Source organism: Lissotriton helveticus, chromosome 5_1 (assembly GCF_964261635.1).
Source record: "Lissotriton helveticus chromosome 5_1, aLisHel1.1, whole genome shotgun sequence".
In the NCBI taxonomy this organism is placed as follows: Eukaryota; Metazoa; Chordata; class Amphibia; order Caudata; family Salamandridae; genus Lissotriton; species Lissotriton helveticus.
In genome coordinates this window covers 395,356,879-395,383,270 of record NC_136065.1, presented here as the reverse complement: position 1 = coordinate 395,383,270, position 26,392 = coordinate 395,356,879, and the positions used below count along the sequence as shown (strand labels likewise).

General features: G+C 46.3%; 1 protein-coding gene across 2 annotated transcripts in view; it reads left to right on the top strand.

Moving 5' to 3' along the window:
* Positions 1–26,392, top strand: part of USP48 (ubiquitin specific peptidase 48) — a 725,601-nt gene that overhangs the window by 230,463 nt on the left and 468,746 nt on the right. For both annotated transcript variants that reach the window (XM_078642611.1, XM_078642612.1), the window contains exons 12-13: positions 21,303–21,503; positions 21,822–21,936. In XM_078642611.1, the coding sequence (XP_078498737.1) occupies positions 21,303–21,503; positions 21,822–21,936 (316 nt within the window). The remainder of the gene's footprint in view (positions 1–21,302; positions 21,504–21,821; positions 21,937–26,392) is intronic.

Genomic DNA, 26,392 nt, shown 5'->3' with positions numbered 1-26,392 from the left:
TCACGTGGTGGGTTGAATCCTCATTCCAACCAGCATGTTTTTGTACAATGCTGGAGCTAGGGCAACCGCCCACTCCTGTGCATATGTGTGTTTAATATGTATGGGAACAAGGTTGGAGAGGGCTGGAAAAATGATATCTTCTCCCCTAGGGCACTCCATAACGAATGCTGGCGGCCAATCTTGTTCAGCTAATAGGATGTCATAACCAGATGGCAGGTTCTCCTAAAAGAGACCTTTAACTTTCCTGGGCTTGTCCCACTCCATTTGGAGTGTTATTTCATGTAACTTATGTGGGACGCTCACCCTCGTATCTGGTGTTTCCACCGTGATGTAATCATTAAAGTCCGCTGTCATCCGAAATTCCATCAGGTTCTGGAGAGCTTTTGTTACTTCTGCCACACTGTCTAGCATCGTCTGATCCCATTCCCCGTTCAGAAGTTGTGTCCTCAGAATTCTGGGCATGTCTGATCTTCAGGCCTGCATCTTTTTCTTTTTAAACTAAGGATTGGATTTTGGTTTTTCTTTTTTGGAAGTATAGTCTTGATCGTGCTGCTTGTCTCTGTACTTTGTCTCTTCTTTGTGTTCTGACCGTCCTTCCCTCTCGGAACTTTACATCGAGCCCTGAAAGGAACAACAGTAACGTCTATCAGTTTCCTGATACCCGTCAGGTTTCCTAATATTATCCCTATTCCTAAGGTTGTACCTCTATTCAGAGGGCTCCTGTGGAGGAGATCTGCTTCGGGATTGAGATCTGTTTTCTGTAAAGTTTTATTGTTTTTTATTAGCCCACCTCTTTTTAGAAGAAGCAGGTGTCTGCTTAGATTTGTCCTTTACAGGACTGCCCATCAGTTGAGGTTTTAAAGCTTTCCCATCGAAACTGTCTCTGCCTAATTCTGCAAACCCAGTTTCAATTATTTTGGGCAGTTCGTGTTGTTCATCTAACGAACCGAACTCCCCTAGGCGTTGGCGGATTGCCACTGAAGCTGCTTTCCCTTTAATATTAGCTAGTATTATGGCCGATATCTGGTCATGGTTATTTAGTAACTTCATCCCTAAGTTCAGAGCAGGCTCTGCTCCGTACTTGTTCTATATTTGTCTTAATACATCCGGTATTATAGCTAAAGAAGGAATACCATGAGTCCGGGTATAAATTGGAGCAAAGTCTGTACCCCAAGTGGTGCAATCCTCTAATTGTGGTGTTATCCCCATGGGCAAGCAGATTGTTAGCATTCTGTGTTTTTCAAATGGGGTAGTATTCGGGAATACTGCCTCTAACGGTGTTATTTTCGGAGCTACCCAGAATCGCATTGTTTGCGTTTCGTGGGCATTTTGCCCATTACTGCATGTCATGTTTGTGGTGTGACTTTAGTTGCTGTACCCTAAGATTGGGTTCCATTTGTTGCAACAGCTACTGGTTGGACTGTGAAAGTCCTCATGACGAATTGGGTCAAGTTTCTGTAGATTTTAATTACATCTTTGTGTTGGATGAGTAAGTCTCCTTATGGCATTGTTTTAATGTCAGGTTTAGGTTTGTAGGCTGCTAATATCGGCCATGTTGCTCCTGGTCTTCCTAACGGACCAAGCATTACTCTACATCTTGCGTGAGATAGGGTGCCTTTAAACCAGTATTTGTGTTCCTGTTACGTGAGTGGAATCTCTATGTCCTTGAATGGGCAAGATTCCAATGGTGCATCTCCCTCCGTGTAAGAGTGAAATATCTGTGTTCTTGCATCTGCTGCTGGGAATGTAACCCATGAATAAAATACCCCTGTTTTGTTTGATTCGTGTGCCTCAATCGCAAAAGCTACCACGCCACCCCTAGCTTGTGAACCGGTTTCTAATAGTTTCAGGGTGATTGTATGTCTAAATTTAGGTGCAATTTGTATTGCCCCCACATCTTCTTCTCCTGTTGAGAGGCGTCGATCCACCACTGGGTTATCCTCGCCCTCAATCATTTTGTAACAGATAAGAAGTGTGTTCAAGGTAACTAAGATAAGGTTCTATTGCACAATTTTAGAAACACTGTGTCCTTCAAGCTTGATTAACCAGCAGCCAATAAATAGGATATTTTGCCTACTCAGCTGTGGCGGAGTTGTACCCACCCACTCCAGACGTCTCTGGTGTTTTGTGAGTAGGGGTCTCTGAGAGTAGCACAACTGAACTACTCAGATTCTACTGTTAAATAAGTACCCAACCAACGTTGGTGGCGCCATGTCGTGTAGTTCCTATATAATTCTATATAGAATCTGTGAGTTCGAGTAACATAAACTGTGGGTTTGGTGGCAGACTGGTTCTGAGCACCTCCACCGAGAATCTTAACCTGTTGGTTTTAGCTAGCTCACAGCGCCACTAGAATCTCCTCTTATCGAGGAGAGAATAGTTTCTGACAACCTTAGAACATGACAACCCTGATCCCTAAGAATCGTGGAAACAATGTACTACCTTTTGTTCAGTCACTCCTGATCACTTATTCGGTCTCAGAGAGTTACACAGAAGAAACAGTTGGGCGAGTTAAAATAAGAATTTATTGCACAGTTGTTCTTCTAGTGTAAAATAATGTACTGCAGCAACTGTTATACAGTAGCAGATATATATGATTAGCAGTGCAGTGAATATAAAAGGATAGTACAGTTCTACAATCTTGTAATGATCATGAATACATACATGAATTTAAAATGCATGATAAAAGAAAGCGCATACTCCTACGATGCCTGTCTAGATGTACATAAGTGTACATAGCATGTGAGTAGGTGTGAAGCCAAGAATCCCTCTGAGGCTAGTCTAACCCCATTACCTGAAGTGAGTGAGCATGGGACCCCGTCCTGGTCTTGAGTTGGACACCACGCGAGGGATGTGTCAGACCATTGTCAGCTGGAGCGTTCTGCATGCAGGTGCCTCAGCGTCTCTGGTCAGTGTTTCGGCTTGGAAGTCTCGGTTCCCTCTGCCTAACACTAGCAAGAGGTGTTGTATTTATACAGAAAGTATGTAGGGTTCCTTTTTTCCCTTGTATTAGCCATTGTTGGATTTGAGGATGAAGTATGGGATGAACCTTGTACGTAGATATTATGCAGGTGGTGGAGCCCCGGCCTGGTTTCCGAGAACCCGTATGAATATTCATTTATACTATTTGAGTCTATTGATGAAGTTATAGGACGCTATTGTTCAGGGAAAAACCTTCCTTCTGTGCCCAGGACTTGAACTAGGTAAAGGTTCAATCCTTAAAGGCTCGTTACTGTGTAGTGTAGGGGAGGTAATTTAGGTGGTGTATGATTTTACCCGGGGCTATATTAGGGTACCTATATGGAGCATAACAGTAGCTGAGACTGTCCGTGCTGTAGTATGGACAAATCCTGTTCTAGTACATCTAGTATTGTTGCAAAAGCAACTTGCTCGGGTGACAAATGATAAGAATACTTCGAAGGGTCACCTTGTGGAAAAATTGTTCCATCCTTCGTAGCAGATATCTTTCCCAGAATATCATCATCAATTTTAGTCCTGGACCTAGTAACTGCTGCAACTGAACATGTGGCTACTGCACATTTAGCCGCCTTATCAGCCAAATAATTGCCAACAGCATGTGCTCCTACACGCTGATGGCCAAGAGTATGTATAACGTGTGATCGACAAACGTTTTAAGTTCTGCCACTCTAACCCAAAGCATTTTATGCTTAATTGCGCTACCTTTACAGTCTCAATAATCATTGTGAGACCAAATTAATAAATTATCATTGAAAGTCTGTACACAGTAATAGGAATCGCACACAACTAGAGTTTTTACCTTAGGATCTACGAATTCAAGAGCGAAAATTAGAGCGCGCAGCTCTGCCAATTGCGCTGTACAGTCTCCAAGTGCTTGCGTGTGTACTTTGGCAGACTTAAACTCAGCATTTACGATTGAGCCAACCACAATAGCGAAACCTGCTTGTAAGAAATTGAGTCACCAATTCCACTGCAGTAGCCTGGCGCGAGCAGGAAGGCACCCCAAGGCTAGGTGTAAAGCAGAAGTGCAGCACACACTCACACTGAGACAGAGAGGCACACGCAATGAAATGACACCACACCAGCTAGTTGTTTAAAACAAGATTCTTTATCTATACTTTCTTCATTGCAGGTAAGTAACTCACTGATAGGTATTAGGCATCAATTCAAGCACTGAACATTTCTTTAAAGATCAGGCAACATTCCTGTAAATACCTTGCTACTATTTAGGACAGGCTAGGCATAAACATTTGTCATAAGCAGGTTCATTCTAGCAACATTTCATAGGACACTTTAATGTAACACATTTCTTAGGCATGTGGATCATTCAAATGTATAAACCTCTGCGTGAATGGCATATCAGTAATACAAACCCGGTTTCCTGCTCCAGGACGGGCTGCAGAGAACACTCCCCTAGCCAGGGGTTAACTTTAGCACAAAAAAAACAGCTAACAATTAAGGCTATTGCCCAGTTCAGGGCACCCTCAGTCACTTCTCCCCTTATTCCCGGCCCTCGCAGTACTAATTAGGGCCACCACAGGGTTAATCCGGGCCAACAGGGCGCAACTACGGTTTCCGGCAGGGGAGGGGTGGTCACGGGGCTGCCACTAGGGGGCTCTGGAGCTCCTCAGCAGACCCGCTATCCCTGGGTACGGTCGCCCTCCCCCGGGAGGACAATACCTTCAGTTACGGCCTCCAGGAGGCCTTAGCTCCTCGGTGCAGCTCTTGGCAATTCGGGGGTGGGGGGGGCGAGGGCTCTCACAGCCCTGGAGCCCCCTCCTCGGTATGCGGAGGCTTCCTGGTGTGGTTTCGGCCGTCTGGGGCTGGTGCAAGCTGAGGGGGAGGCTCTCGCTCTCCCTGGCGCCCCAGCGCTGGCGTCAAACCGGTCCCGTGCCTCCAGGTGCTTCCTGAGGCCCAGAACCAATTGGGATGCGGCTTAGGAGAGGCGCGGCACCCTCAGCCAATGGCGGGGCAGCTTCTGAAGGGGGCCGGGCACAAGAACCAATCAGAGGCTCGCTCTTCAGTAGGTTCGGTCGCGGGGCAGGCGGTGCGCGGCGCAGGGGGGCGCTGCCAATGACATGGCTCAGGCCCAGCGCGGCCGCCTCTGCTACCGCGGTGCGTGTCCCCCACCTTCTGGGTCCAGCACGCCCTTCAAGAATGCCGCTGCGGCCCTCCCCAGGCTTCGGGGGCCGCGGCGGCGAAAGGGATGGCAACGGTGACTCCTCTCTCTTGGTGCCGGGCCGCGGCGGTGATGATGGCCCTCAGGCGGACTCCGGGGCAGCGATTCCTCAACCACCGGGCCGGGCCCGCAGCGGTGATTAAGAAGGCTTACGCTTCTTCAGGCGGCACTGGGGCCACGGCGGTGTACTCCTCAAATAGCGCTTCGAAGACACAGCGCTTCGGGGGCAACAGCGTTTTCCCGGGTACAGCGCTTTGAGGGGCACAGCAGGTGAGCGCTTTAGGGATACAGCACTTAACAGACACATCGCTTTGGAGACACAACGCTCTGGTACCAAGGCAGTTTCTTGCAGGTAGAGTTCTTAGTCCCAGGTCTTGGTTCCGAACGGCAAGAGCACCTCGGCGGAGTCTCGCTGTCCTTGCCTCAATTAACCTGACATTGTTCAGTTACCAGCGGATCTCCTCATTTAAAGACCGCCCGGAAGGCCGCTTAATCCCGCAGCTGTTATCCCAATTTGCCGCGGACCAAGTATTTTCTCGTACAAGTTGGACCTTCCTAACTTGCAACTCGTAAACCCGAACAACGGTTCGAACTTGCAGATGCAACCAGTAACGTTAAGTATGTAACCATTGTTTATTATTGTGTATGTTCTACTCTGGAGAACACTACCTACACTGATCTAAAAAGTGTCCAGCTTGCTCAGTTTCTTTGCCTGTGAAACTCTCTCTTTCAATTCTCTCTACTACTCTGTCCTTCTCACGAGTACGGTACAGGACTGTGCCCTACTTTCAGTAATTGTTGCTTTTGTATTCAATTTTATTCTGTTATTCTACTTAAATAAATCCCTGGTCCGGCTGGACAGGAGAACTATATAGTAACCATCGTGTTCTATATTATATTTGTTTACATTCCTTCATTTGCCTTGGACCGTTGTCTCTTGAAATTACTTACACCCTTGGTCCTTAACTACCTTTTGGGTCCCCCTTGTTTTCTTTCAAAACTAGGGCACAGGTCTAGTGGCACAATTCTGGGCAGGACAGCACAAAGTGGCGCTTGGGGGCTGTCACAGCTCAGGCCGGGCAGCGCAGGGGCACAGTGCAGGTGGTAAGCGCTTGTTACCTGGTTGATCCCCCTCACAGCAGGTAGGAGTTTCCTTGCGGCGCTTGATGGTTTCAGCGCCCTTCTGGTGTAGTTTCTTGGGGGGAGAAAAGGGGGTTGAGTTGGTGGCTCAGAGGTAGGATGGTTTCCCTTGGCTCACCGGAGGTGGTTCCCGGGGTTCCCCAACGCTGGGCCAGATCAGTGGGCTGGCAGAGTCCCTCACCTAATTTAAAAAAGCAGTGCCTAGGCCCAGTCAGTTCCAGTGGTGTAGGTTCCTCCCCTAGGCCCAACCGCCTAAACTCCTGCAGAGGTTCCCCCAGGTCTAGTGGTGCCCCAACTGACCGGCAGATTTCCCTCCTTTCCCCCGATACCCTTAGGTCAGGTGACCACTCTCTAAAGGCGGCAAAGCGTAACCCCTCCCCTATTCTGGAAGGTTCCAGGAGCTTCTACATTCTAGGCTATGGGCTGAGAAGGCGGGATGGCAGTGTTACTGTATCCTAATGTCCCAGCCTACTCCTGACTACTAGTCCGTGTTTACAAAGGCCACTCCGCAGTACCAGGGGCCTGTGGCAGCCATGTTGTGGGGAGAGAGCACCTGCACCTCAGCACTGTTTGGCAGTGGTAAGGCGCCCAGAGACCGAGGTCCAACAAAAAAGATGGTGGAAAAAACAAGGCAAAGGGCAAAAAAAACCGGGGTAAGAACACCCTAGGGCTGACGGGTCTAACATGCGTCCCCACCAGCCGAAAGTAGGGAAAGCTACCTAACCTCTAGAGAGTTCTCATCACTAAGGCGGAAAAACCAGGAGAGACAGTCAGCGTTGGCGTGGTCTACTCCGGGCCGATGTTCCACCCGAAAGTCCATACCCTGGAGGCAAATGGACCACCTTAGCAATTTGGGGGTTTCACCTCTCATTTGCATGAGCCAGCGAAGGGGTCGGTGGTCGATCTGAATGAGGAAGTGAGAGCCAAAGAGGTATGGCCTCAACTTCTTCAGGGCCCAAAAGACGGCGAAGGCTCCTTCCACCTGCCACTCGGCAAGTCCCCCACCGGAATAACATCCACCTCAGCGGACACCGGGGTTACCTCCGCGGGCTCCCCATCCATCTCACAGGGCGTGTCCTACACAACGTCCTCTTCTTGACCAGCATTGGGCTGAGCCATTGTTCCAAGCTCCAACCCGGGTTGAGTTCCTTGCCGGGCAACCATGGACCTCGTGACCACGCAAGTCCATCCTGGTAACCCCAGCATTTATGTGTGGGCTTGGAACTCCACCTCCTTCCTGGCGGTATACTCCAGATCGTTTCCGAGCAGACACTCAACTGGCAAGGCAGGGCTTACAGCAACTCTCAACTGGCCCAAGACCCCTCCCCACTCAAAGGGAACCTGACCCACAGGGTAGTGACTCACACTGCCGTCAGCCAATACAGCCGGATGGAATACGTCAGGGATCACTTGCTCCGGGGACACCAGCCATCTCAGCACCATCGTCATGCTGACACCCTCAGAGCCTCCACCTCCTCCCCATTAACTCGCACCCTCTGCCGGTATTTGGCAGTGTTTGAGGGTAACTGCGTAACTGGGACCATCTCTCTATCCCGAAGTGAGACCAGGGTCAAGCCTGTCCACTCCCCTCCCTTATCTAGGGACAACTCCTCTCCCAGCACTACACTAGCCACCCCGGGGCCTCCTGTGGAGGCTGGGGACCTCTTGCGACACTGGGGATCCCCCTTGTAGTGTCCAACCTCCCCACACTCGTAGCACTGGACAGTTCTGGGCTGCTGACTCTTGTCAGGGTAAATGGGTTTCTGTAATCCAGATTGGGGTGGGGAACCTATCCCTTTCCCAGGCGGTCTATTTTGTGGGCCTCTAGAAACCCCTTCCTTTTATCTCAACCCTCTCTCTTCTAGGGAAAACCCTGTCCACCTTTCGGGGCGTCTCCCCCGGGTGCCTGTGGGACACCCGAGTGCTAACCCAGGTATCTGCCTCCTCCGCAAGTTCCCGAGGGTCGGTCAGCTTGCGGTCCACCAGGTGTTGGCGCAGCTCCGGAAAACATTTATTTAGAAGGTGCTTCCTTAAAAACAAATTGGACAGCCCTTCATAATTGCTCACTTCGCTGCCACGCACCCAACTATCTAAAGCCTTCCGTGCATAATCAAAGAAATCCACCCAGTTTTGGGTATGCAGCTTATGGCTGTTGCGGAACCTCTGGCGATTTTTCTCTGGGATGAGGCCAAACTTCGTAAGCAGAGCCTCCTTCATGACAGGGTAGTTGGTTTGGCCCGCTTTCTCTAAAGTCTGGAGTGTGTGTCCCTTACCACTAGAGGTATGTACTGATACAAGCCACCCCCCCAGTAACTCTCAGGCACCCCATGGGCTACCAAGGACACCTCATGCGCCGCCAACCACTTATCAATGTCATCCCCCAAACTAAAACTGGCTATCACCTCCTTTGGTGGATAGAACTTAGGCTCTCGTGGAACCTCTGGTACGCAGCCACCATTCATATTGCCTTGCGCACCTATCTGCATTGCTCGCAGCTCCAACACTTTTAGGCTAAGCTTGTGCGCAAGCTTACTCTCCTCCATGACTAGCCTCTTTTCCTCTCTCTCCTTCTCCATCTTAGCAAGCTCCAATCTCAATTGTCTCTCCTCCCTCCTGTCCTCATACTCCTCTGGCGCTGCACTCCTTCTTTACACCATACTGCCTGCCCCAGAACGTCTTCCTGGCAACACATTCTCACTAATGTCAATGTGCAGTAGGTCTAACTCTCCCCGAGCGCCCGCCTCCTCCTGTCCCTCATCCATTCTCCCCTCCAGGTGGGCCATTACCCATGCCCTCAAGGCTTTCCGAAGCTTCTCTCTTGGCGCTTCGCCCGACGGACACCCTCATCCCCTGAAGAAGTCCCTCAGCTGTGCCACTGTATACACTTCTAGGTTGGCCAGCTCAAACTTCATCCTGACAGGTGGGGGACCCAGACAATTTAAAGGAAAGAATGCTAGGACATAGGTAACCAGTCTAATACAGAGTCTGCGCAATCAATTAGACAGTGGAGGTCAACTTGTTAGGCTTGCAGGCACCAGGTGTCCAATTGTGGCGCACACTGAATCACTGGAGGGTGCTGCACAACCACAGGTCCTTATCCCGCGGCTGAACACCAATGTAAGAACTGGGGTCACCAATTCCACTGCGGTAGCTTGGCGCGGGCCGGAAGGCACCCTAAGGCTAGGTGTAAAGCAGAAGTGCAGCACACACTCACGCTGAGACAGGGAGGCACACGCAATGAAATGACACCGCACCAGCTAGTTGTTTAAAACAAGATTCTTTATCTAGACTTTCCTTATTGCAGGTAAGTAACTCACTGATAGGTACTAGGCATCAATTCAAGCACTGAGCATTTCTTTAAACATCAGGCAAAATTCCTGTAAATACCTTGCTACTATTTAGGACAGGCTAGGCATCAACATTTGTCATAAGCAGGTTCATTCTAGCAACATTTCATAGGGCACTTCAATGTAACACATGCTTAGACCTGTGGATCATTCAAAAGTATAAACCTCTGCGTGAATGGCATATCAGTAACACAAACCCGGTTTCCTGCTCCAGGACAGGCTATAGAGAACACTCCCCTAGCCAGGGGTTAACTTTAGCACAAAAAAAACTGTTAAAAATTAAGGCTATTGCCCAGTCAGGGGACCATCAGTCACTTCTCCCCTTATTCCCGGCCCTTGCAGTACTAATTAGGGCCACCACAGAGTTAATCCGGGCCAACAGGGCCCAACTACAGTCTCCGGCAGGGGAGGGGTGGTCACGGGGCTGCCACTAGGGGGTTCTGGATCTCCTCGGCAGCCCCGCTATCCCTGGGTACGGTCACCCTCCCCCGGGGGGATAATACCTTCAGTTACGGCCTCCGTGAGGCCTTGGCTCCTCGGTGCAGCTCTGGCCAATTCGGGGGGGGGGGGGGAATTCACGTCCCTGGAGCCCCCTCGTCGGTATGCGGAGGCCTCCTGGTGTGGTTTCGGCCGTCCGGGGCTGGTGCAAGCTGAGGGGGAGGCTCTCACTCTCCGTGGAGCCCCCGCGCTGGCCGCAAACCGGTCCCGCGCCTCCAGGTGCTTCCTGAGGCCCAGAACTAATAGGGATGCTGCTTAGGAGCGTTTTCAAGGGCACAGCGCTTTGAGAGGCACACGCTTTGAGAGGCACAGCAGGTGAGCGCTTTAGGAATACAGCGCTTAACAGGCACAGCGCTTTGGAGACACAGCCCTCTGGCACCAAGGCAGTTTCTTGCAGGCACAGTTCTAAGTCCCAGGATGGGCACAGGTCTAGCGGCATAGTGCTGGGCAGGACAGCACAAAGTGGCACGTGGGGGCAGTCACAGCTCAGGCAGGGCAGCGCTGGGGCATAGTGCAGGTAGTAAGCGCTGGTTACCTGGTTGATCCCCCAGCAGTCCTCACAGCAGGTAGGTGTTTCCTTGCGGCGCTTGGTTTCAGCGCCCTTCTGGTGTCATTTCTTAGGGGGAGAAAAAGGGGGTTGAGTTGGTGGCTCAGAGGTAGGATGGTTTCCCTTGGCTCACTGGAGGTGATTCCCTGGGTTCTCCAACGCTGGGCCAGATCAGTGAGCTGGCAGAGTCCCTCACCTAACTTGGAAAAGCAGTGCCTAGGCCCAATCAGTTCCAGTGGTGTAGGTTCCTCCCCTAGGCCCAACCGCCTAAACTCCTGCAGAGGTTCCCCCAGGTTCAGTGGTGCCCCAACTGACAGGCAGATTTCCCTCTTTTCCCCTTATACCCCTAGGTCAGGTGACCACTCTCTAAAGGTGGCAAAGCGTTAACCCCTCCCCTATTCTGGAAGGTTCTAGGAGCTTCTACATTCTATGCTACGGTCTGAAAAGGCGGGATGGCAGTGTTACTGTATCCTATTGTCCCAGCCTACTCCCGACTACTAGTGCATGCTTACAAAGGCCACTACGCAGTAGCCTGTGGCAACCATGTTGTGGGGAGAGAGCACCTGCATCTCAGCACTGTTTGGCAGTGGTAAGGCGCCCACAGACCTAGGTCCAACAAAAAAGATGGTGGAAAAAACAAGGCAAAGGGCGGAAAAAAAAACGGGGTAAGACCACCTTGGGGCTGACAGGTCTCACACTCCAGAATAAGCATGTTTGGGCCTGATAGCTGGTTGTGCCGAGCCGTTGGTTTAAATGATACATTTGTTCTGATCCAAGGAAAGCAACGACGGCGGAGGAGGATGAACATATTCTTATTGTAAAAAAAAACTCCTTTGTCTGCAATGAGGGATCAAAAATAAACGTGACTCCAGCCGAACTGGTCCATTGTATCCATTGAGGATGTAAAGCTTTAGACTTCGGTACACTCCTTTGCCACTGCTTCCAATGCTGGTATAGGTGAAACCTTAAGAATGCGTTTTCCCTGTGCCAGAGATTATTCCTTTAGTATCGCCATCTGGACCGCAGTCAATATTTTCTCCACCGTAGAAAATCGCATTTCTGTGATGTGTACAAATGAGATTTGTAAGCTATTGGTACGGTGTCCTCTTCATTGAACGTCAAGTAAGTGAAACCTATTGTACCTGGCACAATTCTTATGACCAAGTTTGTAGAATTTTCATGCGTTAACAAGAAGTTGGTCGCAAGTAGATCAGACTGCAAAGATTGACGAATAGAGTTCTGTTCCTTAAGCCAGCTGGCAGCTGTAAAAGATTGTTGAATCAACGCATAACGTGGTTTGATACCCTGGGCATAATCAGGAATGTATGACCTCCCGAAATTAAAAAAAACCCAGCACAGATTGTAGGTTTTTCAACATAGACGGAGGCTGTAATTGGGCACACTTCTCCAGAAAGTGGGGGGCCAAGCCCCTACCTTCATTATTGAGCTCATAGCCCCAAAAGAGAACTGCCAAACAGGCGATATGTGACTTGGCAAAATTACATTTTCAACCCAAGTCGGCAAAAGAGCGTATAATGCGATCCACATGCACAAGGTGTGGGATCAATTCGTCATCCATCAGAATATCATCGACCTACGAGAATGCATCCAGGTCTATATGGTATAAGAGGGACACAACACAGGCAGCAAATGCCCGGGCTATTTTTATACCCCAAAGGCAAATGCGTAAACCTTTTCTGATTCCCGATCGCAGCAAATGCGGTCAAGTCACGGCTCTCTGGAGCCAAATTGTGACCATAGAATCCATTGGATATGTCAGGGTAGTCTTATATTTTTTACGGACTATATTATTCACTAGCGCAGAGCTATGAGTGTTCTGTACTGAAAGGTACAAACATGACTATTCAAATTGAGGCAATCCAATCCAGTACAATACGATACGAACCGTCCGGCTTCGATATTGGAAAAAGAGGATTATTTATGGGTGAACCACCAGGTTTAATCATCACACCCTAATATTCTAATTGGGACAGAATGTCACAAACAGAAACTTTAGCCTCATGTTTGATCAGATATTGGGGTTGAGGTTGTGGGTTAGATCGTAAAGGTATCTCATTTGCCGGAGAATCTTTATCCCAGCCCACCTGATTACGGTACACCGCTGAGGCAAGGCTAATGCCCACTCCAACGCATTGGCATGTGTTTAGTCTCTTCAGAGACATAAAGGGAAAAACTCGGAAGTATCATGTCCTCCCCTCAGGAAGAGGCTAGAACAAACGGTGGGGGCCAATCTGCCTCTGCCAACTAAATGTCATACGAGGAGGTAAGGATTTCCCAAAAAAACGCATTAATTGTACGTTGTATATCGCCTTCAATTTGTAGGACTATTTCATAAAGTCTATCTGTTTCCACTGTAATGAAAGTGTCCGTTGCTCTCGCCGCCAGACAATGACGGAGTGCCTCCCACACTATGGTAACTTCCGCCGCGCTGTCGATGAGTGTCGCTACCAATGTCCTATCTAGGAGTAGGGTTCTCACCATCTGAGGCAAACTTTGCTGTTAAAGCTTCAACTTTCTTCTTTTGATATGGGGTCTAAACTGAGGCAGTCCCTCGGGTTTGGCTTTCACGTCAAACTGGTGTGGTGGATCGCGTCTTTGCTGAGCGGTCGTGCCTTGTCTGCGATCTTGGCGCTCTCCACCACTGATTTGAGAATTCGATGTGTCCTGTAAAGAATGGGGAGAACACTGATTAGGACCTTGAAATCTCTCAGGCGTCTTAATTTTGGAGCGGTTGCGCAAATCATGTCTACGCTCTGAAGCCTTGGGTGTCGGCGAATCAGCATGCGAACATTGCTTCTGTTGCTGCTGCCTCTGATTCTTATTCCAGTTCTTTTTAGGAAAGCCTTGACGCCCCTCCTTGTCAGATTGGGTTTTTTGTTGAGCTTGTGTAAAAGGCTTAACTCCCAGACTATTTCGCCCTAGCGTTTTATACGCCTTAGTGATAATTTTTGGCAATTCATGTTGCTTGTCTGCGTCAGCAACTGCTTCTAAGCGCTGACTCGCCTGTAAGCTAACAGCTTCTCCCTTCACGTTAGCAAGGATCATATCGCAAACAATATCGAACACCCCCCACCAATCGCATCCCCATCTTAAGGGCAGCTTTTGCCTCATGTTCATCCTGAACCCTTTTAAGGACGAACGGTAGAACGGTTATGGACGGGGTGCCTAAAAACAGAGAATATACCGCTGCAAACACTTTTTACCAAGTGGTACAGTCAGCCAATTCAGGAGTGAGGCACTTTGGTAAACTCATAGTCAGGATCCTGTGCATTTCCACAGAAGTTGTATTTGGAAAAACAGCTTTGAGTTGCTCAAACGTCTCCGCTAGCCAATAAGGGAGTTCATCCTTATTCTGAGGACGGTTACCCATTACGGAATTAATCATGAGGGGACTAATAACCAGACCACTGTGTCGCGGTTGCTGCGCAGCAACACCTGGAACTGACACCTGTATCTTGCGCGACATAAACTGTATCACAGCTCTATGAATATGGATCAAAGATGTGTGTAATTGACATAGCTCTGCAATAGGAGCATACAGGTAATTTGGGTGTGGTGTATACCCAGCCAAAATGGGCCATGTGGCCCGATCAACTGACAAGGAGCCTAAACGGACCGCAGATGAAGGGTGTGGAAGGGTGCCATTAAACCGTACAGTGTGCTGCCAAGATGTCAGCCAAACTTCAAGAGTCCTATAAGGTCTATATTCCCGTGGAACCACAGAGGCAGTATATTCGTGAAACAAATTATCGTAACCGTCCACTGCAGGAAAGGTAACTAAAGAATAGAAGACCTCGAAGCGGTGTGCTGCATCCGCTTTAACCACAAAAATAATAGCAGCTCCAGCATGAAGGACTCCGTATTGAGTCAAATAAGCTGTGACTGGAGCACGGTTTGGAGCCACTATGGCAACCGCCATAATCAGAAGAGGTGAGGTAGCTCAACTATGGGTATAACCAAAAAGGTACCTTTTAAAATCCAAGCTTGAAAAACCTATAAACATCAAATATAGGAGGCTAAGCCCTCTCACCACGGACGTCTCCGGTAAAAGGTGAATGGGTATTGTGGACACACACAAGCACTACTAAGGGGTCTCGCAAATAAGTACCAGACCAAACGTTGGTGGCGCCCTGTTGCAGGGATTCTGCACATACAGAGAGCTATGTGCAGGAATACAGGACCTCGGTGTCTAGGGGCTATGCCTTCCTAAAACCTCAGTACCCACAATCCCAGGACCGACTAGCTATAGTGTCTCACTCGCTCTCCTAAACAATCACGAAGATGCAAATGATTAGACACACCAGAACACAACACTCCCGGATCTCTCAGGAATCGCGGTAACAAAACGTACCTTTTCGCCCTCTCACTCATTAATGTCCACAATAAGAATTGAACGTGACCCGAATAAAGTTTAAAATGTTTATTTTAACTATTGTGCTCTAAAGCGCAGTATACGAGCCACAACCAGCAGCAAAATGCATAATATCAATACAGTTAGCATTGTAGCAAAGCCATATAACCTAAAGGGAGATGCCATCATATAAAGACAGTGGATAAAGGACTATAAGGCCTAACCACCCTCCCCTTGGTAAGAAGTTGTATTATTATATAATAGAAGATCTCTGGGCTTTTTCAGCAGACCCCATTCCTTAGTGCCTAGATGGTATATCTACATCATAGTAACTGCATGGCTCTTCTCCCTCGAAAGCTATCTCTCCAAGTGTGTGTTAACCAAACATGCATCCTCATAATATCAAAGCACGGGTTTCCAGCAGCAGAAGCTGTGTTAGTGTGTTTTGTCTAGGTGCTAGGAACTGACCAGAACAGAATAACAAGGGGCATTGTTTATCGGCCTTGCTTACAGTGTTCAGATTAAACTCCAGGAAACAGCAGAGAATGCATGAAGCAGGCTGTTCTTTTGTGAAACAGAGTCTTGCAAAAATAACATCATGTAGTAACATGTGCAAAAGCAGCTTCATGGCAGCTGGGCCCATGCTAACAAAGCGATGTCGACAATGTCCCTATCGGCCATACTACAGATCCAGTCTGACGCCGGGGGGTAATTCTAAGGTAAGGAATCTATAACTACTAATGTCTCTTACCGAAGGTAAGTAACTTGTTCATTATGTTAGACATACAATGTCAAGATGATAAAATGCTTAGTGTGAACGGTGACGTCAGAGGGAAAAAAAGATGTGCATTTTGCAAGCCCCAGACAGTCCCACGGCTGTGAAAAATTCCCACTTGATCGCCTGGCTCCTTAGAAGGGGGATGATGATGTTAAGCAGCAGCAACTTAATGAGAAGAGTGGTGAGTAGGGAAGGTCAGAGGAAATCTCAAAGCATCAGGCCAAACATCCGAGTGGCAAGATTGTGTGCATAGGTTGTTGAGAAGTAGAACAAACCGAGTGTAAGGGAATATGACAAAGAAGGGAGTGAAACTCAAACTGGAGTGAGTACATATTAGTTGATGTCTGGTTAGTTTTGGTAGAAACATCAAAATGCCTCAAAAACGTAGGGAATATGAATGTTCCTAATTATTAGGTTTACGGCGCGGCTTAATTTGTAAGCTGGTTACTCATACGTAATATCATGTGAGAATGTATTTTGCAGTTTTGTGTAATATTTTTTTATATTTGTTTTTATATTTCATGACTTGTGTTGCAATGCACAATAATGCTTGGAGCTTCAATTATTTGTGTGTGTGAATTGTTTAGGGACAAGTATGGCTAGTATAGTGTTAGTCTGTACATTAATTCACTTTATAATGTGCCACCTTAAGGGCAGAACTCAAATTATGCCTTTTATGTTCCTGAATTTTTCTAATTAAAGTAGGAGTTTAGTTGAATCTGGACTGGGAGCTGTGTAGCTGCTGCTGGCTGGGGTTGGCATAGACTGCATCTATTTATTGATCTACATAGCTCTGTACAGAACCTTTGCTGCAATAGGGTAGACAGATCAATTGATACAATAACAGCCTGAGACCACATTCCTGTGAATAATGTGATACGGCACTCCATAAAACATCTATATAAATCTGCTGTTTTCTCAATTTTTGTTTGCTGCACCAGTCAGTGTGGATAGAGTGCTGTGATCTTTGGTGCTTCACTCTTAATTTTACAGTGGTGGTAGCCTCAAAGTGGTTAAATGTTCTGCCCACTTTCCTTACTCCTGAGCAAAAGTAAATAAGATTAATAGTGTTCTACAAGCCTCGTGTCTTGACATGGACTAAGTTGTGGGCAAAGAAGTTACATGTTCTTACTCTAATATTCTTAGTCAATGAGCACTTTACAGTACAAGAGACAACCCCATAGTCCCTTTCAAGAGGAAATGGATGTCATGGTATTTCTTCTGCCTACACTTCCTATGCGCATGGAATTGGTCTTACCAAAGAAAAATTCCATAGCTCATTCCAGGTGTACAGTTCAGAAGAATATCCTTTTCTCTTTCTTCTACTTGTTAATTGAGAAGATGGTGCAATCTTCTAATTTATAACATATTTTTTCTGACATGTCAATGTGAAAACCCTGTTTGTTGTGTAATGCCACTGTTGCAGGTCAAGCACAAATGTAAGAGTTCTGTTCATGTTCGTTTGAGGACTTAGCTTTGTGGGTGCAGGGTGTGTTTCCTTGTCCCCAGAGTAGACAATGCAAGGCTTGCCTTGTTCCAAATGTAAACTTGTGTTAATTGTGAGAAAGTGCCATCTTTCTTGCATGGTATGCCCCACTTTTTGCTGAATTGCTGATGTGCTTTGACTGAGTGTGCCCTGGGCTCCTGCCAATCAGGTGCCCAGGGCCTGTGTTCCTTCCCTAAAACTGTGTTGAAACTAAAACGCAATTGGCATCTCTGACCACCTATCAACCCCTAGTAAATGGTGCCCTAGGTACCCAGGGCATGGTGACCAGAGAACACCCCTAAGGGCTGCAGAACTTATTGTACCACCCTTAGGGGCCATGTACCCTGACATCCACATACTGCCTTGCAGGCTAAGTGTCTAGGTGCAGAACTAAACAAAGAGTCGACATGGCACATATCCCTGTGTGCCATGCCCACAAGCTCACTGCCCTGGTATACATCAGTCACCCCTCTAGCTCGGTGCCCTATGCCAGTGGTGTGGGCACAGGTGCATGAGCCATGTGCCCCTACAGTACCCAGGGCCATTCCTGGGCAGTGTAAGTGCAGTGCTGCCATTAAGAGTATATGGTGCTGGGAGGTTGTCATTACGAACTCCACAGCACCACTGATGCCAGTGTGGGATTAAGTGTAAAATGCACGAAAGAGGGCATCTTAGAGATGCCCCCTCAATCCTAACCAACTCCCAGTGTCCTGACTGTGTGGCTACCGAGGCTGCCACCACCAGACATGTTTCTGGACCCCTGGGTCGAGAGCCTGCCACTCTCGGGGGCCTGAAACAATGCACATCCTGGGACGAGGTGCCAAGCCTGCTCCCCAGGATGGGCAGGAGAAGCTTCAAAGGCATACCACCTTTGTGAGCTTCTCCAGGCCACTTGCTGTACTCAGCAACTGGCCCCCACCGGTTCTGACCCCCACTCTGGTGGGAAGAACCCTAAGTGAGGAAAGGGGGTGTGCCGGCTTATGCCAACTCTACCCCTCAGGTGGGAGAGGTGAGGTGAAGCACGACTCCGGGCTCCGGCCATCTTGAGGATGGGGAGCCCTACGCAATCAGAGTTAGGCTCCTGCCCCCTCCCACAGGAGAGGAGGAGGCTAGGGGGTGTACCCTCCCCAAGACAGGGACCCATTGGTCCCTGCCCTTGCCCTACCTGTAACACCCCTACATTTAGTATTTAGGGGCACCCTGAACCTTCCTTCCTCAGATCCCGATTGTAACAAGAAGAAGAACAAGAAACAAGAAGACCTGCTGTGCAGCTGCTAGCAAGAGGACGACGCCCACTGACTTGGCCCCAGAACCCTACAGGCCTGTTGATCCTTGAACCTGCTCCTGCGAAACTCCGGCGTTTCCGACGGACAGCAACCTCGAAAACCCCAGAGGACCTGCCTGCCTTCAACCTCTAAAAAGACTGGGACTCCCACGAGCAGGGGTTCTGCTCAATCAGCAACGCCCCTGGTGGCCAGGAACCGCGAATCCAGCCCACTCTGCACCCGCCGAGCCCAGCCTGTGCCTGAGTGATCCAAGACCACGAGGACGTCCCCCTGGCGACTGTGACCCGGAGTCCAGTGCCCAAAGACCCTCCTCGACGAACCAGATGACGCTTGCAGCCTCAGAACCAGGGACCTCTCCAACCGCGACCAGCTGAGGATAAGATTTCCCGACGCCAAAAGACACCCCTGCACCCGGGCGCCCTGCGGCCCCCTGTGCCTTCCTTTGGGGTACATACCTCTTCTCCAAGATCCCAACTTGCCTCTCGAAGTGGTGGTCGCACCTGAAGAATCTCTGTCCCCGAGTCTGCAGCCTTTGTTCACTTTTTAACTTTCCCATTGCTTAACATTGCCCGACGGCTCAAAAGCACCTTGCACCCAGCCGCCCGAGTGCCGCTGGAAGTGCAGCAACTACTCTACTTTACCTCCCCACTTGCCCTGTATAAGTGACCAGGAGCTCAGCTACCACAGACGCGTGGCTGCCTGCTTGCAGCCACCACCAGAAAGCCCCCTACCCTCCATAGGATTGCATTGGGCCTACTCCCTCTGCACCCGACTGCCCCTGTGCCGCTGACGGTGCAGCAACTGTACCTTTCTGACCCTGGGAGACCCCTAAGTCTATGCCCAGACCGTAACTATACCAGTCGAGTACTTACCTAAAAGCTGATAACTCATTTTCCTTCCATAGGTTAACATTGACTGGTTTCCCTTGGAAATTATTCTAAGTGTGGAGTTTTGAAACTTTAAAATATTCATTTAAAATCAGCCAAATAACGAATTCCGATTTACTCACCTGTGATCATGAGAGAAACCAGTGCTGCACCTTTTAGCCCAGCACTGAACCACAAAAGTAATTACAACTGTACTTACCAGTAACCTGAATTTCCTTCCATTGGATAACATTGCTTGGTTTTCACTGAAAAGTGTCCAAGTGTCAAGTTTGAAAATACAATTATATTCGTTAAAAATCACTACTGTAACCAAAACGCTTTTACTTAACTGTTTACAGCTTAGTTCCCGGGACTGAATCCAGGATCCAGTCCTGTGGTTAGAAAAGTAATCCATAAAGTAATCAATTGCATTTATCTAGAAAAACCTATTGAGCTCAATGCCTATTGCAACCATTGTAGCTATTGTACTTACAAAGTCTATTGCCTATTTGCAAAGTAATTGCCTAAAGTCACTCATATTGAGAAAAGTATATTTTGATACCTTGTTGGTTCTAAAATAAAACAACTATATTTTTTGATACAAAACAATTGACTTAGAGTTCAGTTCTTGAGTGTGGTAGACTATTTGCTGACTTAGTGTGAACAACAAATGCTTTACACTGTCCTCTGATACAGCCTTACAGCTCGACCAAGCTACCACTTTAGAGAGTAAGGTTATATCTAACTTTAGCCTCTCCCAAACCTCTGGGGACTGGGGACTCTATACACACACTGTACCTTACTTTGGTCCAATATATATATAGCCACTTTCTTACATTAATTGTTTATGGACGTTTTCCTGAAATATACATTGCTTTAAAATTGTGTTGGCAGATTGCACACTTCATCATAGCTATAGCATATTAAATATTGACTTCTCACGGTTCTGATTTGAAAAAAGATGTGCATGTTATTTGCAGAGATTCATAAAAATAAACCTGTCTCTGACTCTTACTTATCAAGCTCCTTCACGTTTTTGATTGTGTGCCTAAACCCCACTCTTTATCCAAAAAATATCTGGTTTCAGTGTTTTCCTAAACTGATCCATTGTGTTTCTACCCTGAAAACGGTAATTTCTCATCCCCAAACTCCGAGATAGAGCAGCTTTTCCTCTGAGTCATAACCCATTTCTACTTGTAGTCTCAGATGAAACTGATATTACACTCAGAAAGAATACATTTTGTAACACATCAAAATTATGTTTTGGAGAGTTTAGGTCTTGTTATGATATTGCAAAAGTCTAGAACACAAATATTAAGTTTTAGTAGGAAACATAAGCATGTTTGTAATTAAATTCATATTTCCTACCATTCCTCGAGTGTCCTTGAATTAATTTTTCAGCAAGGGAGGTGTGCACAAGCATTTACAATCTAAACTAAAGTCTAAGTGCCTTAAGCTTTTCTCAAGCGCTTTTGTATCTGTTAACATTTTTTAGATGCCTGTTGGTTTTATGAACACACAGCACAACATAATTGCATAGATTCAGTGGCTATTTGTAATACTCCCTTGAAGTATGCCTTAAATGTTTGGTGACCTTTTAAAGTTTATCCATATTTTAAGTTTTAGCTCTAACTGCATACTAAGACAATTTCTCTGCTACACAATACAACAATGTAAACTGTCTTGTAAGGTTTTTCTTTTAATGAACTATTGAACAGTTGCTGACATGAGTTACATTCAAATGAAACCTGACATGGTTTCAGAATATATTTATCTTGATGAGTTTGATTCGATAAGTAATGTACGTTTTTTTTTTTTTTTTAGAGCCTCACTATGAGTTTGTATCCCTGGAATGGCTCCAAAAATGGCTGGACGAATCCACTCCAACCAAGCCCATTGATAACACCAAATGCCTGTGCCCTCATGATCGGTTGCACCCTGATAAAATCTGCATCATGAAGAGGATATCAACTTATGCCGCAGATATTATTTACAGCAGATATGGGGGTGGTCCCAGGCTGACTGGTAAGAGCTATTGTTTTTACACATTCTACATATCGGATCGCTTGAGCATCAGCAGGTTCTAAGATGCAATAAGGCTGTTATTGTAGCTCCTTTTCTTTATTAAAACCAAGGGGACGATAAAGTGCTCATTAAGTTTAGTCTACCTTGCTATGTTGTGGCTGGTATTTGTAATGACTTCAAATTTCTTTTGCACTAAAAATATATATAGTTGTTTTAACTGTTTTAAGAATGTGTTCTAAATTCAATATTCTCTCTGAAGTGACCTCTTTTTTTGCATTCCTCTGTCTTACCTAGTTTTGGAAAATTATTTTCTTGCAGCTAAAGCTCTCTGCAAGGATTGTGTGGTAGAGAGGTGTCGGGTTTTGAGACTGAAAAGTCAACTAAATGAAGACTACAAAATTATCACAAACCTTGTGAAGGTCACAATGCTGAGGTAATGGCCATTTATTTTTTTTCTTTAAGCATTTTATATTCAGTCAGATTTCTGTTTCATCTGGGATGTAGCTGAAATTGAGGATTGAGGAAGTATAATGTGTATAACACAGAAAGATCATATTCCTCAAAAATGGTCTCTCTAGCATCTGAACATGTGGAAAGGTACAGCTTTGTTTTTATTGCCCTTAGGCCTACTGCTTAGAGAGATACTAGGCATACATGACTGTGCTTATAGCTTCCGTTCCTCACCTGCATATCAATGATGGCACATTGCAAAGTTTGTATGCATTTTTTCTGTGTCCGAGTTCACAATTTCTTTGGAAGACAACTTCCAAATATAGGCAAGCATAATAAATCCATGTTAACTGCATGTATGCGTTTGCAGCATGCACAGCTGTAGATCACATGCTTTGCACACTGTTGACATCTGGATTTGGGCTTGAAACGTTACATGTGGTTTCTTTTCTTCGAAGGAGGAGTTTTTATTTAAGGCCCCCGCACATAAACACTAAAGACTTTTTTTCTACCGTCAGGCTTGGAAGTTTTTTTCCCCCAATATTACAGTTTATTGGGTTTTTACAATAAATCATGGCCAAGAAGGCCTACAGATATACAAAGGAGGTTTAAAATAATCCCCCGTGAAAAACTGTAACACGGAAACTGGCACTCACATCAGGGCATACCCTTCCCACTTAGGGCGACACATTAAAAAAGAACAAATAATAGACTGCTGAGCAAATCAAACATTCACCCGCAGTCACAGATCTAGGATAAAGCCATTGTTTTTTTTGCTCGCCACGACATTCCAGTTTAGACCCTGCCATATGCAAATCAGTCTTGACTGTTCCCATGAGGAGCAGGGTCAATACTGATCTGCATTTGGCTAGGTCCAAACAGGGGTGGCATGGTGAGCAAAAGAACAATGGATTTAACCCAGATCTCTTGACTGGGGTGATTGTTTGATCTGTACAGCATTCCATCCATCATTTGTTTGTGCAGCTTTACAATAATGTGCAGCACAGTAGACACAGCTTCCTGAATTAAGACACACTCTCAGATGTTCAAAGTATCCAAATCCGGTTTAATAAGAGCTTCATTACTGTATAGCCTGTGTTAAAGCCCTCCCTCTGTGTACACAGACAACAGCTTTATATGCGGGGCAAGGACAAAGCCTTCGCACTCCGAGCCTCCTTATATGCCTGTCTCTATATTCAGTCTGTGTGGTTTAAAAACGGCAACACTTAAGAAATAATATAAATCTGCAACCTTTACAGTAGTTTTTTCCAAGACTTGTATAGTTGGGGTTTTGTTCTCCTCTGTCCAACAGTGTTGCTGTTCATTCAGCCAAAAGTTTGTGTCCCAGCCGACTCTCTCTTCTTGTCAGATTTATAACTTCAGGTTGGGGAGGATGAGTGTATTGACAAACTGACTCGGTTTTGTCCAGGCTCAGCTGACCGTTGACTTTGAGACCTATGCAGTATTTAAAATTCCAAGAATGCATATGTTGCGTATTTATTTATTTGATTTATTTATAAAATTTTGTATAGCTCAAACATGACCCTAGTGGGTATCAGAGCGCTTTACATGAGTATAATTGAACATCTAACATGATCACCTATAGAAATGGAAGTAAAAGGCCTTGAGCATACATAAATTACTATGCTTGTTCTCAAAGATAGCCATCAAGGACAGGCTAGGCAATATAAAAGAGTCATAGGTATGGTTACAATCAATACACACAAAAGGAGATAGCTTAGGGTAAAAACCTATTCATCAGAAATGATTTTACTTCTTTTTTTAATGAAGTGGTAGATGAAATTAGGCAAACATCCGGTGGCAAAGAGTTCCATATCTTTGGTGCGGCATCCGAGAAAGCTCTGTATACCGTTTTCTTTTGATGGAAGCACTATGGTTTCAGTAGCAGGTTTCTAACACTTCGCAACAGTCTCCATCCACCCAATTCTTCTAGTTTTTGGGCCAAATATCTGGGGGTATTGAAATGTAGGGCTTTGTGTGCCATGCATGCTATCTTTAGTTGAATTCTTGCCTCATAATGGAGCCAGTTCATGAATTTTAGGGCGAGGGAGATGTGATGGTTTCATTTTGTACCGGGAACATGACTGGCGACTGCATTGAGGGAGGCTCTTAGAGGGGCCAGTTTGTAGTTAAGTAGGCCACATAGTGTGGTACTACCGTAGTCCAATCTGGGAAAAACAAGAGTTTGAACCCCATGCTTGAAGTCCTCCTGTAGGAGGAAAGGTTTAAGTTTCCGTAGCATACTCATCTGATAATTTGCTCCTTTGGTGACCGTCCTGATGTGATCCTGCATATTCAAGTGTTTGTCTATTGTAATTCCCAAAGTTCTAGCAGAGTATATGATGTGTTGAGAACAGTTGAGTGCAGTAAGATGTTTCATCCAGAGATGAATTTTGGGAATGTTGTTCAGAGGAAATATGAGAAGGAATTCGGTTTTGGCGGCATTGAGCATGAGATGATTGTCGGTTTGCCAAAGATGAGTATTTTGTAGTATAGAGTTGAGGGATATGATATCATCTGGGGAAGAGATTTTGAGATACAATTGTGCGTCGTCTGCATACATGTGAAAATGAATGTTAGCAGATTTTAAGGAATCTGCTAGTGGTTCCAAGAATAAATTGAAGACAATAGGTGAAAGGGTGGATCACTGTGGAACACCCAGTTTGACCGCTGAAGGCTTTAATAGGGATTGGTTCATCTTGACTCTTTGGGATCTGTTGTGCCGGAATGAGGTAAACCATTGCAATACGATATGCCCATCCTTCGTTCAAGTAGGGTCAATAGACTATCATGTTTAACAGTGTCAAAGGCAGATGATAGGTCAAGTATTATCAGAAGACATGATTCATTTGAAGTCCAGGAGCTTCCATCAGTTTTTGCCAGCTTTTTTCCACCTGCAGTTAATACCTGACCATTCAGTAATGATGGCTGTGTCTTCTTTCCTGAAGGGTGCATTACACTTGAAAAAGATTATGAACTTGTTACAAATTGTATTGTAAGTCTTTGGGCTGAACCTTTGTGTGCACCACCCTGGAGTGTTATAGACTTTTAGTACTGTATCACTGTTATAATGATGAATATTGTATTTTATTTTACATTTGTTTTGTGATTTTATATGTTTTTATCCTTCTATCTTTTATGATTATGGCACATAATCGAGTAAAGATGTATTAATTTATTGACACAGCATTGATAAGTACAGAGTAACTGCAGTGTCCTTTGGATCCTGTCATTGGAAGGCCCTGTATCCATGCACAGACTGTCTTATTTGGAGTAGTGGACATTAAGATCATGTCATTTAAGTTTTGCCCCTTCAGCATCAGCAAGTTCCTGTGGTGAGGCCAACATCTGGTATAGAACATTTGTCTAGCCAAGGCCCCCAAAGAATATATTGGAAAAATCGAGAAAGGCTCACACAGCCAAGGCTGTAGGTATCCTTCATGATCATCAGTTAGCACTAGGATTGCATTGGACACAAACACCAGCATCAAGGGCGGGCCCTGCTACCACCAGAGATCCCTATCAGCGGCAATGTCTTCCTGAGGAATATCAGTCAGGTTGCCAGGGACAACATAGCAGAGGCACCTTTTGTAGAAATGCTAAAGAAAAGGCTAGAAATGCCCAAGGTACTGCTACTAAACAATGGCCGTCAGACTTCCATCGCCCCTTTAATCCAACACCTGTTGGTGGAAGTTTAGGGCTTGTACCTTTTGAACTGGGAGGGCATAACCTTTGATCAGTGGGTCTTATTTACCATCATCCACTGCTACTGTCTAGAGTTTTGCACCGTATTTCCAAATTTTCTACCACCCCTCCACAAAATCAATAAGGACCATCTAAGCCTTTGAATAGAGTAGGTGCAGGCACTTCTACAAAAAACATGCTATCCGCAAGGAGAAGGGATATATTTGATTATAAAATTCCTTATTCTCAAAGAGAACAAAACACCGTTAGCAAGGATTGAACTGATACACCAGCTGACATTTCAAGATGGTCACCATACAAGATGTTCTCCCACTTCTAATTGTAGATAGCTTCATGACGACATCCAATTTGGAAGATACATGCTTTTAAGTCCCTTTACATTCAGTTCATCCTCAGTACCAGAGGTCTATGTTAATAGGAAATACTGTCCATTCAAAATGCTCTCATTTGGCATTTACAACCGCCCTGCCAGTGTTCATTGAATATCTACTGGTAATGGCAGTGCTCCAACAAATTCTGGTAACGCTGCACTCGTGCCCTTCGGCAGTCTGTGGCACAAGTCTTCCCTGGTGCTGGCACCCTGTGCTTTCTCAGGCGATTAAAGATTGTTGTGATGTGGCCAAGTTCGCCAGCTTTGCCTTTTGCCGCCATGCGTAACTTCAATCAACTTGGTTCTCTGGTGATGTCCAGTCCTTCCTGATGGACATGTCCTT